We start from the raw sequence: 15,890 nt of genomic DNA, 5'->3' as shown, positions 1-15,890 counted from the left end.
ACAGTGGGAGGCCCGCGTACGGCAAACAAACAAAAAAAATTATAAGAAACACCAAAAATTACAAATTAAATGGTTGCTAGAGTAAAATTCAAATTACAGTTCATAACTGTCAATAGATAATAGTGATGAATAAGCAGTAAAATTTGAATACTTCAAACAGTGTTCTCAAAATATTAGTTACGAGACGTTTAGGAAACCAATAGGTTCAAAGTCAATTTTCTGGAGAATCTCTCCACTGTTTTAAGCTAACTTATCATTTTTTTTCACTTCACATTATTGTCAAAAAAAAAAAAAACAACCAAACTTGCAAGTGGAAACACAATCACATCATTAAATTCTTCGATTATAGTACATGGGTCTTTTTGGAAAATCTATAACGTTAAGAAGAAATTATTGGTAACACATTACATAGATAAAAAATTACTTATAAATGAATAAAATGAATAAGAGGTGCTAAGGTTCATGCATTTTTTCATGCTGGGACCATTTGATGTTTAGAAGTACATTAGAAATAATATTATTTTTTCAATAACTCTATTCTAATTCTCAGTATAAAAAGACAGAATATAAAGCACAGAAGGTAAGACATTTAGCAAGTGTAAATCTGAGGCCAATTTAAGATAAGAATAGCATGTCATTCTTGTCAGTTTAGCCTTGTGAGTCACAATACCAAAGATTAACATTGCACTATTTTGGTCCTTAAGTGGCGTACAATGCAATGGAGAAGCTATCACATGATTCCATGTATATAAAATTCTAAAATATGAAAACAAATCTACAGGGACAAGAGATCAGTGGGACCAAGAGTAGAGTGAGAGAATGACTGCAAAGGAGCACGAGGAAATTTGGGGGGCAACAGAAATGTTCTGTGTCTTGATTGTGCTAAAAGAATATAGGGTGTATACATCTGTCAAACCCAGTGAATTATATACTTTAACTGTGTGTAGTTTATTGTATATAAATTGTACCTCAATAAATTTCATTTTAAAATATGACGTGCTGTGAACACAGCAAAAGTTACAAAATAAAAACTGTATTTCATTAAATTTGAGGGTCATCAAATACTCTGAAAACAAAAACAAGGAGTTACCTTGAGTATCACAAACAAGTCTTAAACTTTTAGAAATTCAGAAAATTTTCACTTTTACTTAGGTATATTACCAAATAGATGACCAGATTACCAAATTCAAGTTCAAAGAACATTTAAAGGTCATTTTCTCTAATATGAAGTAAGCAGAGAAACTCATGACCAAGTGGAAACAAGTTCAGCAGCCATTCCAAGACATTAAAACAAAGTGATCAGGACAAGATTGTCTCACGAACATACTTAAACCACACACAGACCAGCTTTCTCAGTATTCTTGAGCATCTGATATAGTGACACACATAGAGGTGGGACAAAAACATCCAAGATGTTTGGTGTTGAAGCAGCTCCTGAGAATCAAACAAACGAACCACCTGAAAACCTGCATCTTACACCTAACGTGTTGCGACTAGTCATTTCTCTGATAAGGGGAAAAACTCAGTATTCTAATGTGCTAAAAAGGTTGGACCTTTCACATAAAAAGTTAGAAATACAAAAAGCAAATGGGTCAAGAAAAAAAAGAAAAGAAAAAACACTACAGCAATCCTAGTACTGAAGAAGAAAGACACTATAGAATAGTCTAGATACAAATTCCAGAAACCATTCAATCTTTAATGCCCTTAATGCATCCAGGTGGTAGCTACAGATACACCTTTAATTTTTAAAATTATGTATTTAACACAAGTAATGCTTCCTATGTGCCAGATACTGTTTTAAGTACTTTACAAATATTAATTCATTTAATTCTAATACCAACCCATTGAGGCAGATATTTTACTTTACAGATAAGGAAATTGAAGTATAGAGAGATTAAGTAACTTTCTCAAGGGTACACATCAAACCTGGCAGTCAAGTGCCTAAGTCCATGCTCATAACCGCTATACCACCTTGCCTCTCTTTATGAGTTTTTAATTTATAAACTTTCATGGATATGAACAAAGCTTTGCACTAAAGCAAAGTACACTGACTCTACTAGCCACAAACAAATGGTCTTTTGTCAGTCAAACGCAGTTATTTTCTCTCTGCAACTGCATTATTTGTTAGATTTCTGGCAGTGATTTCAACTCTGGCTGCACACTGGAATCCCCTAGAAGTTTCATTTAATTGGTCTGAGGTGGGAACTGGTCATTTATTTCACTGCTCCCCAAATGAATCCACTGTGCAGCCATGGCTTAAAGCCATGGGTCTATGGCAAGACTGTAAACTCAAAAGTCTGGTGAAATAATACACAGAGCAATTGAGACCTGGGGCAAACTGAAGAGTCAAAAATTTAATTAAAAAACAAAACACTGCATAGATTAAAGTTCACATTTATAAACACAGTTTGGCCCATGGTGCATCTTCTGTGCATGGAGCACTCTCTTACTATAAACATATTTATGATAAAAAAGTTAATTGAAATGTAAAACTTCGAACACATCCTGTACAAGAGATGGAAAAAATCAAGAAGTTAGAAATAATGGCATCAGTATCTGTTATTCCCCTGTGAAACAACTTTACCGAAATGTGTACCACCACACAGATCTCTTGTTTAGTGTAAGCAAAGGACTTATGGAGAAACTTCTGGGACTTAAATTTTTATATAAATGGGAATAGGAATTTCTATATAAGTAGAGCAATTTCTGTATAAATGAGAATAGGGGATACTCAGATGTCCCTCTAAAGGCATGGGGTTCTAAAATAACCCTTGCAATGAGCATCAATGTACCTACACTTAAAGCACAATAAATTAGTACAGTTTAGATCAGTGGTTCTCAGATGTTTGGATTTTACAACAAGTACAAATTTCACCTCCAAAATTTAGGCAATTGATATTGGGGTTGCAAAATTTTGTGTGTGAAATTAGAGGATATAATATATATACACATACACAAAATTATCACCTTCTTATACCAACACACACAGAGACACATTATACCACACACTATATCCTTATTAGTTCTCATTTTCTGAGAACAAAAATTTTTTTAATCTATATTTGCCACTATTTACAGTTTTTTTAATAAAAAAATGGAATGATACTAATAATGATAATTTGGACCATTTTCAAAAGGTTAAATTAATCTAATATACTCACTTTAAAAGATATGACAATAAATTCATTACAAAAAATTTGTATCCAAAGTTAAAATTTTAAAGTTATGAATACAAAAAGATTAGACTCAAACTATAAGGAAATATGTATATCAGCTTCTTTCTTTTGTGTGTGTGTGCCTTAAATCTACAAGGCAAGGTGCTAGGTACTAGGGATACAAAGATAAAAGGCAGAGTCCTACTCAAGTAACTAAATTCAGTGAGAAAGACAAGTGAACTGATAAGTGATAACTATGATAAAAGCAAGGCAATTGTGCCATGGGAGCATACAGTAGAATGGGCAGTACTTACGTAAAACTGGACACTACTGGTATCTTCCAAGGATCTGTCCTCAGTTATACATTACCATCACTCCATTGGGTCATTCATCTGCCCTCAAAGCTACAACTTCAAGAGAGAGCTTCCAATCCTTCACTTCCAAGGGATACATTCCAAACTAAATCATTACCACTATCCCTATGACAAGCCAACCTGCCTGTCTACTCCTTTCTCCCTGCTCCCACCTCAACACAGACATTTCCAAACTGGATGGAAATGGCTATTTATATTTTTCCAGGCAAGAAATCTTGGCATCATCAATGACTCTTTTCCCCTTTACCTTCATTAAAACTGCTCACTTTGACTTCGACTTATGTTTGACTATCTGACTTACCTTTCTCTATTTTCATGATCACTACTGTTATTTATGCTATTATTCACCTTTAAAAAATAGATTAGTGTAAGAGTCTCCTAGCTGATCTGCTTTCTTCTAGATTCCTTCCTACTCCAATCTAGAGTACTTTAGCTAGGTGTTCCTCAACCCTTTTGTCCACTGTATAATCTATGGAGCTTTTAAATAATACAGATGCCTGTGTTCCACAAAGTTCCAGAGATGATACTGATGTGGAATCAAGGCTAATATCCACTGCATTTGTTGTTATATTTTTTCCCACAAAACAATCAAAGGATCTATACCAATACTTTTTAGTTTTACCGTACCTTTTTAAATACAAAAAATTCCTAAAAAGATACAAAGATGACTAGAAATCAAATAGTTAATATACTATGTGTACCTCACTGAGCTGACTGTTTATCAATGTTCCCTTTATCTTTTAGTGTTACTAATTATTAAACTCTTTTCATTTTTGTTCCCCCTGCTAGAATGGCAGTTCAAACTCTCCTAGGTCCAAGTTAACAAGCATTTCTGTGGACACTTTTCACCTTATTTTGTTGATTGAGCAAAGATTCTACCAAAAAACCCAGCATTTTCAGATTCTATATCAGAATCAGAAAAGACCATGTAAAGAAAAGAGAGTAAAACTTCACTTGATAAAAAAGTAAAAAAGGGCTTCCCTGGTGGCGCAGTGGTTGAGAGTCCGCCTGCCGATGCAGGGGACGCGGGTTCGTGCCCCAGCTGCGGAGCGGCTGAGTCCGTGAGCCATGGCCGCTGGGCCTGCGCGTCCAAAGCCTGTGCTCCGCAGTGGGAGAGGCCACAACAGTGAGAGGCTCGCGTACCGCAAGAAAAAAAAAAGTAAAACAAGGAGAACCTGTGAAAAGTGCCTTGGGGTCATCGAGTTGGTCAGTATTTTGAAACAGTTTTGAAAGCCACCAAAGGAAAAAAAATTAGAAAATTTCAGTTAAAAACACATAGTCTGGGCTTCCCTGGTGGCACAGTGGTTGAGAGTCCGCCTGCGGATGCAGGGGACATGGCTTCGTGCCCCGGTCCGGGAAGATCCCACATGCCGCGGCGCGGCTGGGCCCGTGAGCCATGGCCGCTGAGCCTGCGCGTCCGGAGCCTGTGCTCCGCAACGGGAGAGGCCACAACAGTGAGAGGCCCGCGTACCGCAAAAAAAAAAAAAAAAAAAAAAAAAAAAAAAAAAAAACCCCACATAGTCTGTTATCCTAATTTTAAAAACAATTTCAAAACTTTGTTTCAGGAAAAACTCTGACGATACATTTATTCTTTCATTTTTAGACCTTTTGGTTTTAGTTTAAAATTATTTCTAATTCAAATGTTTTTTTCCTTCCCCCCTACAATTCTCATTTTAGATGTATGCTAAAGAAAACTCAATCACAAATGTATTTTTCAGCTTATCCTAAACTGCTATTCTAGCTCACCCTTTGTCTCAAACAAGGAAGAATAATTTCAATAATCAATAAGAAGTAAACATCTAAACTAGGCTATTTAGTAGTTGACTCTTAAAATGCTGCTCACAGCTGTTAACCTTTGTAACAATGTTTTCCAGACTTAGTCTACAGAACCAACCTACTCTGTGTTCTCCTTTTCTGTTTCAGTATCAGTAATCTGTCTTACGTACTCTAACCACTTTTATAATATTATCATTGCTACTAGTAAGATTGATTTTTTTTAATGTAGAAAAGTATAATAAAGATCTCCCATTAAACCATGACTTTGAGAATATCACTGTTAACAGGGTAACGTGCATTTTTATTTTTGTCTGATTGATAACCTACACGGGTATATGTGACAAACTTGTTTAACCTGTTTTGGCATACAGAATAAGTAAATTCAGAGACTTAATTAAGTTGATGAAAATTGCTAAAGTAAAGACATTCACAAGATAAGTTAAAAAATCAAAACTAAGGAATGGGGATCATACTTTTATTCCTAACAGCTGTAGCCTTTACATTTTCTTGTAGTTTTTACACGGATACTTTCAATTTAAAAAGAGATGCCAAACATAATAACAATCATTACAGGAATAAGATTATGTGACTAGGATTATGGAAAAAATCATACAAAGTCAACTGAAAATACACACGGCTCTACTTCAGTTCTCAATTGGATATGTACTTATCAGGCAGATTTGATTAAACAATGACTCCCTGTTCCAAACTCCCTGTTTGGAAAGAAAAACTAGCTGTTTCTTATTTAAAAGCTGTCTCCAATCCTATGATATATTTTAAAATATTTTTGGCTTATATCAAGGCCATTATTTTGAAAATTCTGTATAGCAAAGAAAGAAAACACCTACATCTGCAAGCATATTTCCATTTATATAAACTCAGTCTAAAAGACTGTCCCTTATCTATAAATGGCTGACACCAGAAACACCCCTTCTCATCACCATTGCTAAACATTTCCCTACCATTTCCTTTTGGTAACTACTTCAGATATCAGCACTGCCTGGAACACTGACGCTTATCTCCAGTTCTCACTTTACTCTTATACAAATAGAGAAAGGATCTCTAAGTGGTGACACAGGACAGGCAGTAAAATGGAGCAGAGAGGGGAAAAGTGGTAAAAGAGTACATTAAACTTACCTGCTAGTCTTTACAATCCTATCCACTACCCCCTACCCCAAGCCTGCTCACTGCCACAACAAGCATCAGTTTGGACAAATGGACTGGGAAGGATGGAGAAAAACCTTTTTCTACCACATCAGAAAAATCTTATTTTCAATCTTATTCCTGCTTCATGTTCAATTCCACTACCAGAGATAAGGAAAGGGAAAACTATATTATCCAACCCTACACTCATTATCCGGGTCTCACTCCTGTCTTTACTATCCAGTGAATGTTTTGCCTCCTTCTTTATTCTACTCCAACTTATTTCCTTCTTTGCCAAAACTCCTTAAGAAACCCACATCTCACATAGCCCTAACTCAGCGAACCATACCTATCCCATGGATTGCCCCATCCCCGTCAGTTTACATCCTCTTACCCAACACAAATTCTAGGGCTACGTCCTGCTTCCCATTTTCCCTACCACTCCAACATTTGGAGACACCATTAGGCTTTGAATTGGAAAGAAAAACACATTATTCCCATAAAATACGTTCTGTGCTAATGATAAACTATCCAAACTTCAAGCAAGTTATTTTACTATTTTTAGGATTCAGCTCACTCATGTGTAAAAAGGAAGTAGTTTAGATTACCAGTCCAAAATCTGGCTGACCAATTTCCAAGCACCACTGATAGGGATTCTGAAACTGTACATCTGAGGTGGAATGGAGTAATTTTCTAAAAGGCACCCATATAAGTCTATTGTTTATCCATGTTTGGGAATCACTGATAAATGCTAAAGTTCCTTCTAGTTTAACATTCCAAGATTCTAAGCTGGAATTTTCACTGCATTTTCTGATAGGAATATTGTTATAAAAGGAGTAAAGTTTCCATAGTTATTGGTGTTACAGTGCAGGCATGTTACTGATCAAACAGGCCTTTGTAACCTGACCTAGAACCTAAGCACCATTTATATTATTATTTTATAACCAGAGATGACTTTGCAAATGATATGATAATGATACTAAGACCTCAAAGGAAAGCACTAAAAATTACTTCTTTGGTATTATTATGTGCATAATCAGACTTTTTCACAGATGGCCTTTTCATGGATTTTTGTCAAATCACAACTAAGATTTGACCTACAGGTCAGAAATAAAGGTAGAAAGGGCAGACTCTTTAGGATCTTTTACTTTGCTAATTCACTGATGGGGCTTTGTATATCATGAGAGTAAAGCCTAGAGAAGTCTAGATCACTGGTGGAATTCAGGGCATTAAAATGCCTAAAGAACAGTCTCATTCATGTTTACAAACTGCCAGGACTTTACCTGACCTAAAGCACACTAGATCATTCACTTATGTACTACATGTATCTGTTCTAGCTCTCGTAACTTCCAAATACTAATTCTCATTATAAACAAGTGTTCCCTTGGTTAATATTCAGGCTTAAAGACATGTTTCAACATGTGAGAACTAAGAAAATATAAACAGCTCTTGAACGCATGATGACACATTAGTAGTATATTAAGTGGAATATATTCATTTATGAATAAGTTAATAATGAATAATAATTATAAAAAGGTAAAAATGGAAACTGAATTATATGCTACCCATTTTTCTTTAAAAAGATGTACTTGCTTAAGTTTATGCAAAATAGCATGATAAATTAAAGTGTGTCCGTTTTATTTGCTCATTTCTCCAAACAACACAAGAACCTACACTGAATGCCATTATGTAAGTGCACTCTCTGAATATCAAGAATGATGCAACGATTGCTATGGTAACTACTCATTTTATTGAATAAATTGTGGGTTGGGGTTTAAAGCATTCTTTTAAAAAACAAATTTTAACATCTCAGTATGCCCGATAAGTCTCTTTCTATTGCTACCTATTAAACAATAACTATAGGCTAGCTTTGAGGAGGACTATTTAAGCAGCTATTAAAAAACTGAGGCTTGAGTTGCCAAGGGGAAAAAACTCTTAAAGTTTGAAAAATGAAACACATCACCTACACTCAAGAGAACAAAAGACACTTAGTTTTTATCTTCCAAAGTAATTGAAAAGTGTTTGTAACTCGAAAGTAACATGATCTTACCTATCTGTTCCTTCACTGTCATAATTTTGCTTCTAATCCTAACTTAACTAAGTATAAGACTGCCGACTTTTGTTTGCAATTAAGCTAAAGACAGAAGAAAGTTATCCCTCGTTTTGATCTTTAGAAGAAATGTCTCCTGAGCGCATGAAAAAACTGAGAATTTTCACTGATAGTTTCTTATAAAATAGCTCTGTAAAAAAGCCTATATTTTAAAATACCAAGGATAACTGTAGATCCCAACTATAAACCTTCCTCAGGCCCAAGCAAAAGCTACTATGGCTTCTTCCTTTGCTCAAGACCTTCCATAAGAGGGGTTCCCAGCGACGGCCGGCTTCACCAGGGTCTGTATCCTTAGGCGGCTTGGTAGTTACGGATTAGTCAAATCTAAACAGTATTTTGAGAACCTGCCCCAGATCTCTTCCTCTCCCGCCTAAATAAACCCTAAGATGCAGCATTTGAAGAATGGGGGGGGGGGAGCAAGGATGGAACCCCTCCCCCTTTTAACAAGGTGAAGTCTAGTCAGCTCTAAGGCCTGACTTCGCAGCCCTGGAAGCCAATGCGAGGAAGCTCCGGCCCAGGCTAAAGCCGCAGGAATTAGGTACTAGGAAGGGGGTCTGACGGGGCAGCAAATCAAACAGGCTCATCAGGCGCGAGGCAGCGAAGGGTAACTCGGGCTTCTTTCAGTTCGTCTTTCTCGAATGGATTCTACCTGCCTTCGTGTTTTAGCTTCATGTCTCTCGCAGCGAGCGACCTCCGCCTCCTGTGAGAGGATTTACGTGCTTGTGTGTGCGGTGACAACAATCTCAGCACCCCGGCTGGGGACAGGGGATGGGGGAGGTGGGCACTCGGCTCCTCCACAGGCCTGGAACTCTCCTGAAGGGCCCTCGAAGAAAAGGGGGCGGGAGGAGCACGCCTGACGCCGACCGAGTACTCGACCGAGAAGGGGGCGTCCGGACCTGAGAGAGCGGCCCTAGCAGGGGCTGACGTGCAGCTCCTTCAGGTTGTAATGGTGGCCCCTTGGGGGGAGGGGAGCGGTTGACAAGGGGCTGGGGGCGACGAGGCCTCCCCTTCCCCCCGCTCAGCTCGCTGTTTACCTTCCCGGTACTTCTTGCGGAGCCGCCGGTGGACGCTCTTTACCACCCCGGAGAGCTTCTCCTGCTCCAGCTTCCGCTCCTGCTCCCTGGGCGGCGGAATGCTCGGGGGCCTGGCCCCGTGCCCGCGAGCAGCGCTTCGGCCGCCGGCCCCCGGCTCCATATCGCTGCCGCCGCCGCCGCCCCTCGGGCCCCCGCAGCCGCCCGCCTGACGGTGGAGGTGGGGAAGGAGGAGGCAGCAGCGGAGGCAGCAGCGGGAGGAGATAGAGAACCTGGAGCGACGGCCTAGGAGGTGGCCACTTACCCAAACGCACAAGCTGATTGGTGGACTCTGGAGGGCTGGGCGGAAACGGAAAAGGCCAACGGCCAATGGACGGAGAGCGCCAGGGACGCACCCGCTTGTTTGGGAAGGCGAGCAGCTGAAGGAGGCGGAGTTAGCAGGCTGGAGTTGCCGAGGCGGTAGGAGCGCCAGGCCCGACTGCTCCTCTCCTCTCCCCGCCGCTCCGGGGATCCTGTGCGCAGGCGCTGTGGTGAGGCCACGGAGACGCGCCGTGAGCCACGCGCTTGCGCGTCTGAGCTTGCTTAGGTTGGGCATCTTTCTACCGCCTAGCGTTCTTTCGTCTTCTAGCTATTCCCCCTTTTGCGAGTTATATTCTGGTGTGTTGCAGCCAGGGTCGTCTACCTGAGCCCCCGCTGCACCTTGTCGGTTGTAGGTTCCCTTTAGCTGTGTAGCCCTGAGAAGCGCTTTAGAGGTGACTTGGCAGCACTAGAATTTTAGACTTTAAGGATCCCAGGCATGGATGCTTTGGTGGGCGCAAGAGAGGTATGGCTGCCAAGTACTGGCTTAATTCACGGGCCAACAATGGTTAATGCCTGTAGTGCAAGTGCTGGGCGAAAAGCACAGAACTTGGGGAGAGGAGAGGGGCAATAAAAACAATATAAGATGGAAGAGGGGAATGGAAAGATGGGGAATCCACAACAGATGACTTCAAGAAGTTTCGTGGTGGCCCGGGTATCAGAGAAAGCCTGCGTTGGTCTAATTTGCGTCAGAGCTCTGAGCGCTTTTAAAGTTGGGTTGGGTGACCTCCTGCCTTTTATTTGGTAGGTTAGTTCTACCTCCCTCCCCTTACATCTTCTCATGGGAAGCTCATGGAGAATATGGTTACTGACTTCTGCCCCAGAAAGGTGGAACGCTGCGAGAGAGAGAGACAGAGAGACAGAGAGACAGAGACAGAGACAGAGAGAGACAGAGACAGAGACAGAGAGAGACAGAGAGAGACTGCTGGAGTGTGAGATTGTCAACCAGCTGAGAGCCCTTAATGAATTGTGTTAGGTTGTAGCCCCCGCACTCCACCCACCGCACTGCAGTTGTCGGTTAAATGATGTTGTTTGGAAATTGTTGCAGTAACTATCTGATCAGTAATTTTATAAATATGAATGAAGCCTGCGTTATGTAACCGTTTTTTATGGCACCTTCTGAATAAAGAAGACCCTGAAGAACGTAGCATACACTCTCAAGAACATAGGAGAAGCAAGAGGGAAGAAGTGAAAGCAGATACTGGTGAAATTTAAGATGGAAGATTTATGTCCCTACCAGCACAGAGAAGAAGCAGATGAAACACAGATAAACTTCGTAAGAACTATTTGTAATTATGAGGAGAAATTACATGGACATGCCTAATAAAATGAGGATATGCTTCATGAGAATATGGGGGTCTTATTTGGGGGGATTTCATTTGGGAAAAAAGGGAGCTTGAAAAGACATACCTCGTTTGGCTCTTACGTATTTTAATATTTATCAGAGGCAGAAAGAGGTGCAAATATTTGGAAGTTATAATCATAGTAAAGAGAGCATTAAATTTCATTTATACTGAATTGTAGTTAAAAAAATTTTTTTCCCTCCATGCGACTACTAGCACATGAATTTTAAAGTCCTTTTAAAAAGTAAAAATTACACTGAAGGACACCTGGAAAATACAGAAAGTAGTAAAGAAAGTAAAAGTGCTAAGAGAGTAGATCTTAAATGTTTCCATCACAAGAAGAAGTGGTAACTGTGATGGGATGGAGGTGGTAGCTAATACTACGGTGGTAATCATTTTGCAGTTTATAAAAGTTTCAAGTCAATTGGATGCCTTAAACTTACACAATATTATGTGTCAATTACATCTCAATAAAGCTGGTGGAAAAAAAGTAAAAGTCACCTGGAAACCCAGCATTGAAAGATAACAGTGCTTTTTTTTTTCCTTTGCTTGTACATACTTATTTCAAATGAGATATTTCTTATGGCTGTGTGATATTCTATTATATGAATAGCCTATCGTTTTAGTAACCAATTCCCAGCTATTGTATATTTAGGTTTTTTCCAGTTTTTCTGTATTCCAAGTAATGCTTTGATGAACACCCTTGTACACAAATGCTTGTCCATTTCTTTAATTATACATTTCACTAGACTAAGTTTCTAAAAGTTGAATTTCTGAATCAAAGGATCAAACATGTTAAGGTTTTTCACGTATATTGTCAAATTGTCTTTTCTGAAAAGTGGTAGCAGTTTATGTCACCTCCAGCAGTAACTGTGAGTGTTTATTTGATTGCACCCTTACCAACTATAGGTAGTACCATTTACAAAGTCATTAATGAGATTTTTTTTAAAGGTCTCTATTTTTAAGAAACGTGGGAATTTTCTGCTGTTTCTTAACTGGCTATTCTGGTTGGCATAATTTTTAACACTAAATACTAATATAAGAGCAAGTAAAAGGAACTTATTTAAGACTATCTAGTTGTCATTTTTCAAGCAAATTGAAGAGCTCCACACTTTTAATTTGTTTTTTGATTTCATATTTTCTCGAGAAGCAACTCAAGATTAGAAACTAAACAGCTGGATTTTATCCTAAATTTGAATGAATTCACATAGGGCAGAAGGCCAACATGTCCTGAGATACATCAATACTGAATTTTCTTTGGAGGGCTGTGGCAACCAGCCATAGACCACAGTATAAAAAGGAGTTTATAATCTTCCTCCAGTGTGATTAGCAATATTGGGAAAAGCTTTCTGGCTGTTAAGGTAGCAGAAGAATGGTAGCAATATTTTCCATTTAAGTAAAGTAATTGTCCCAATTGCTGGTAAGAAGAATTCACTGCAGAAAGTAGGTTTGGTGCCATATTCAACGAGCGTATCCTATGCTCAGGAAAATATCAGCATCTTCCCCCTACCCTCTCTATGTGTGACAGAATTTCATTTACTGTAAATATCTTTAAAATTTTTTTCTCATTATTATTATAAATGGCTCTTGGGAAAAGGGATGTTGGAATAAAACAGTATTCACTGAACGGGACAAAACAGTCTGGGAGGAAGAAACATTCCTAACGACTGCACTAAACCCCTGATAATTAAATTTCTCACCCTCATTCTTTACCTTACCTGACGGACTTTTGCACCCTTTCCCATGCACATTTGGTATGTCATAGTAAGCTTCCTATGTCAAAGGACCACTCAGTATAGGAAAATATCGTTGGCAAGAAAAATACCGTGTCTTCTTTGTTTGCAGCTATGTTCTTTGTAAGGAAAACAAGTTCCCACAGGCAACGAGAAGAGACAACATGTAAAAATAAAGTGCATTCTATTTTCAGTATTAGTTCAAAACATATTAACTGGTGATGAAAAGTAAACTTGTAGGATCCATATCAAAATCTGGGTGGTGGCACTGAGTTAGCAAATAGAAAGATTCTGGGTGCACTTTGCAAAAGTGTTGTACTTTTCATTGCTACATTTATTGAGTTTTCCTGTAGGAGGGAGAAGCCTACACAATGGAAATTGGGGTTCTTTGATTATCTAAAGCATTAATCATTGGTATGTTTTACTCCTCTTTGACCCTCTTTATCATCAAAATCTTAAAAGCAATTAGGTTTTAATGTGTAATAGAAGTATTTATATTAAATTTCTGTTTATAAAATACACAGTGGTGTGCAACAGTGCAAAAAGACTTGATGAACCTCTTTATTATTGAAGATAGAGATATTGCAAGCTGGCTTAATCTTTGGCTCATGGCTATTTAGAAATAGAATTTTTAGAAATTCAGTTAAAATGAGGACTGGAAAAGTAAAATCTATATTATTTTTTTAAATATTTATATATTATTTGTATAACTCTTACCCCTTAATATAAAAATATCCATGAAGTTTAAGTACTTTGTTTCTAGTAATTCAAATTTTTAAAGTGTAGAGGTATCATTAATTGGGCACATTTAGAGAAACTGTTGAGAAGCTTTTGTTTTTCAAATTTTATTTCAAATCACAGAAACTTTTTTTGGAATATGTATTTAATGTTTTGATAGAAACAAACATAGCAGAGAACTAGCAAGAAAAGAAATATTTTCAATGATACATCTTCATTCAGTATGGCAGATTACAACTTTAAAATTCCTTCTATTTATTGAAAATAAAATTATTTTATTTAAAAATTTGTTTATAGTAACTAGTACAATGTGTCACCTGCAATTCTTAACATATCTGCCAACATAAAAATCTTTAAAATAACAGAGGTTAGCTGTCTTTCCAGAGTTAAAATGCAGAATGGTGTTAAGACTAGTATTAACTACAGCAAGTGGTAACAATTAACTACTGCCTCACTCCAAATGCAACTATAAAATTTACAATATTTTTGTGATTTACTAATTATGAAATACATTTAATTACCACAACAAGGCTAATGTAGGAGAAGATCTACATAGGAAATGGGAAGTATTCTTCTAGGTGATAGATGATGTCCTTATAATGCAGAGTAGGACTGAGAGATTTTCTGCATCTTGATTCCAGCTTTATGCTAACCGCCAGAGCAAGGTACTTGATTTCTCTGAGCCTTATTTTTTCTCCTTTAAATGTAAAATGAAGAGATTGGATTAGACTAGCATTTTTCAATTTTTTATATTCACCACGACTCACAGTAAAAAACATTTTACATTGGGGCTTGGGATGTACCCAAGCCCCAAAGTAAAAAAAAAATATATATATATACATATATATATATATATATGTATATATATATATACACACACACTATATATATACAAATATAAATATATATTATACATATGTATGAATACATATATATTGTACATATACATATATATACACATGTAGACACACATATACAATTAGGACAAAAGTTTCACCAGACAGTACTTACCTTCCCTAAGTGCAATCCATAGTGGTATTTTCAATTCTATTTTAATTTTTAAAACTATGGAGCACACTACATTGATTTTTATGATGTTCTAATGAGTCATGGCTAAAATTTGGAAAATATTGGCAATTTAAAAGATCCCTGTCAACCCCCAAACCACTGTCATTCAGTGACTCACAATGATTTTAAGAATGCTTTGTGACATGTACCTTGCCTTGTTGAGGCTATTCACTCCGTTTTAAATTTCATTTTTATGTTTGGGGAATTTCCCCCATTATGAATGTAGGCTCAAATAAGTGACTGGACTCTGCTAATCATATTCTCTGGAGTGACCTGTCTGTTCAGAAAAGGGCAGAACAATGAAGCAGAAGCTACAGGGAACCTTTTGGTTCGTTGAGGGAGACTGTGCTGGTGTGGGTCTTTTAGGATCATAGTGACCGAGGTCCTGTCTTCTAGTGTCCAACATTTGCCCTTTAAGCCAAAAAACAAAGGTAGTGAGGTCTGACCGAGCACATTAGTCACTGGGTCTGACTTAGGTGTTGATCTGGGCTGGGTAGTCTGCAAGTCTTCCTCACTGGTCCTTCTGGAGATTAGGGGGACACCTAACATCCTTTAATAAATGCCTTTTCTATTCAAACAGCTAGAGTGAATTCTATTTTTTGCACAGAAGTGTCTAATGAAGAAACATCTCAGAAGAGAATTAGGTGACCTGAAAGCAGTTTTCACTAGCTCTCACTGTGACTTTTGGTGATCTGTTATCTGCTGGGTTCCTCAATTTCCTCAGCTGTCAATGATGGCGACTTGTCATTCTTACTTCACAAAGTTGTATGAATAAAAGAAAATCATGAACTGAAAGTGCTTTGAAAAGTTAAAAAATTACAAAAGCAAATGAATGTGATAGGTATTATTTGTTTTTAAGGGACCTGAAAAAGTGAAATTGCCTGGATGCAGGAAGCTAAATCTAGACATTCTTTTATTGAATGTTCATCTGTCTCCCTTTAGATTTTAATAGTTTGTCACCAAATCACTATTTTCTTTTTCTTTTTCTAAAGGTAGAGCATGCTCCAAAGATCTCGTATTAGTTCTGAAATTACAAGGTGTTATATGTCAAAGAATGAAGCA

General features: G+C 37.8%; 1 protein-coding gene across 1 annotated transcript in view; it reads right to left on the bottom strand.

The window, feature by feature from the left end:
- Window positions 1-9,879, bottom strand: part of BMT2 (base methyltransferase of 25S rRNA 2 homolog) — an 87,121-nt gene extending 77,242 nt beyond the window's left edge. The window contains exon 1 of the mRNA XM_004269878.3: window positions 9,593-9,879. Coding sequence (XP_004269926.1) covers window positions 9,593-9,752 — 160 coding nt within the window. The 5' untranslated portion in view covers window positions 9,753-9,879. The remainder of the gene's footprint in view (window positions 1-9,592) is intronic.
- Window positions 9,880-15,890: the final 6,011 nt, after the last annotated feature.

Source organism: Orcinus orca, chromosome 9 (assembly GCF_937001465.1).
Source record: "Orcinus orca chromosome 9, mOrcOrc1.1, whole genome shotgun sequence".
NCBI lineage: Eukaryota > Metazoa > Chordata > Mammalia > Artiodactyla > Delphinidae > Orcinus > Orcinus orca.
Note: the sequence above shows the minus strand (reverse complement) of the source record. Positions and strands in the feature narration are given on the sequence as shown.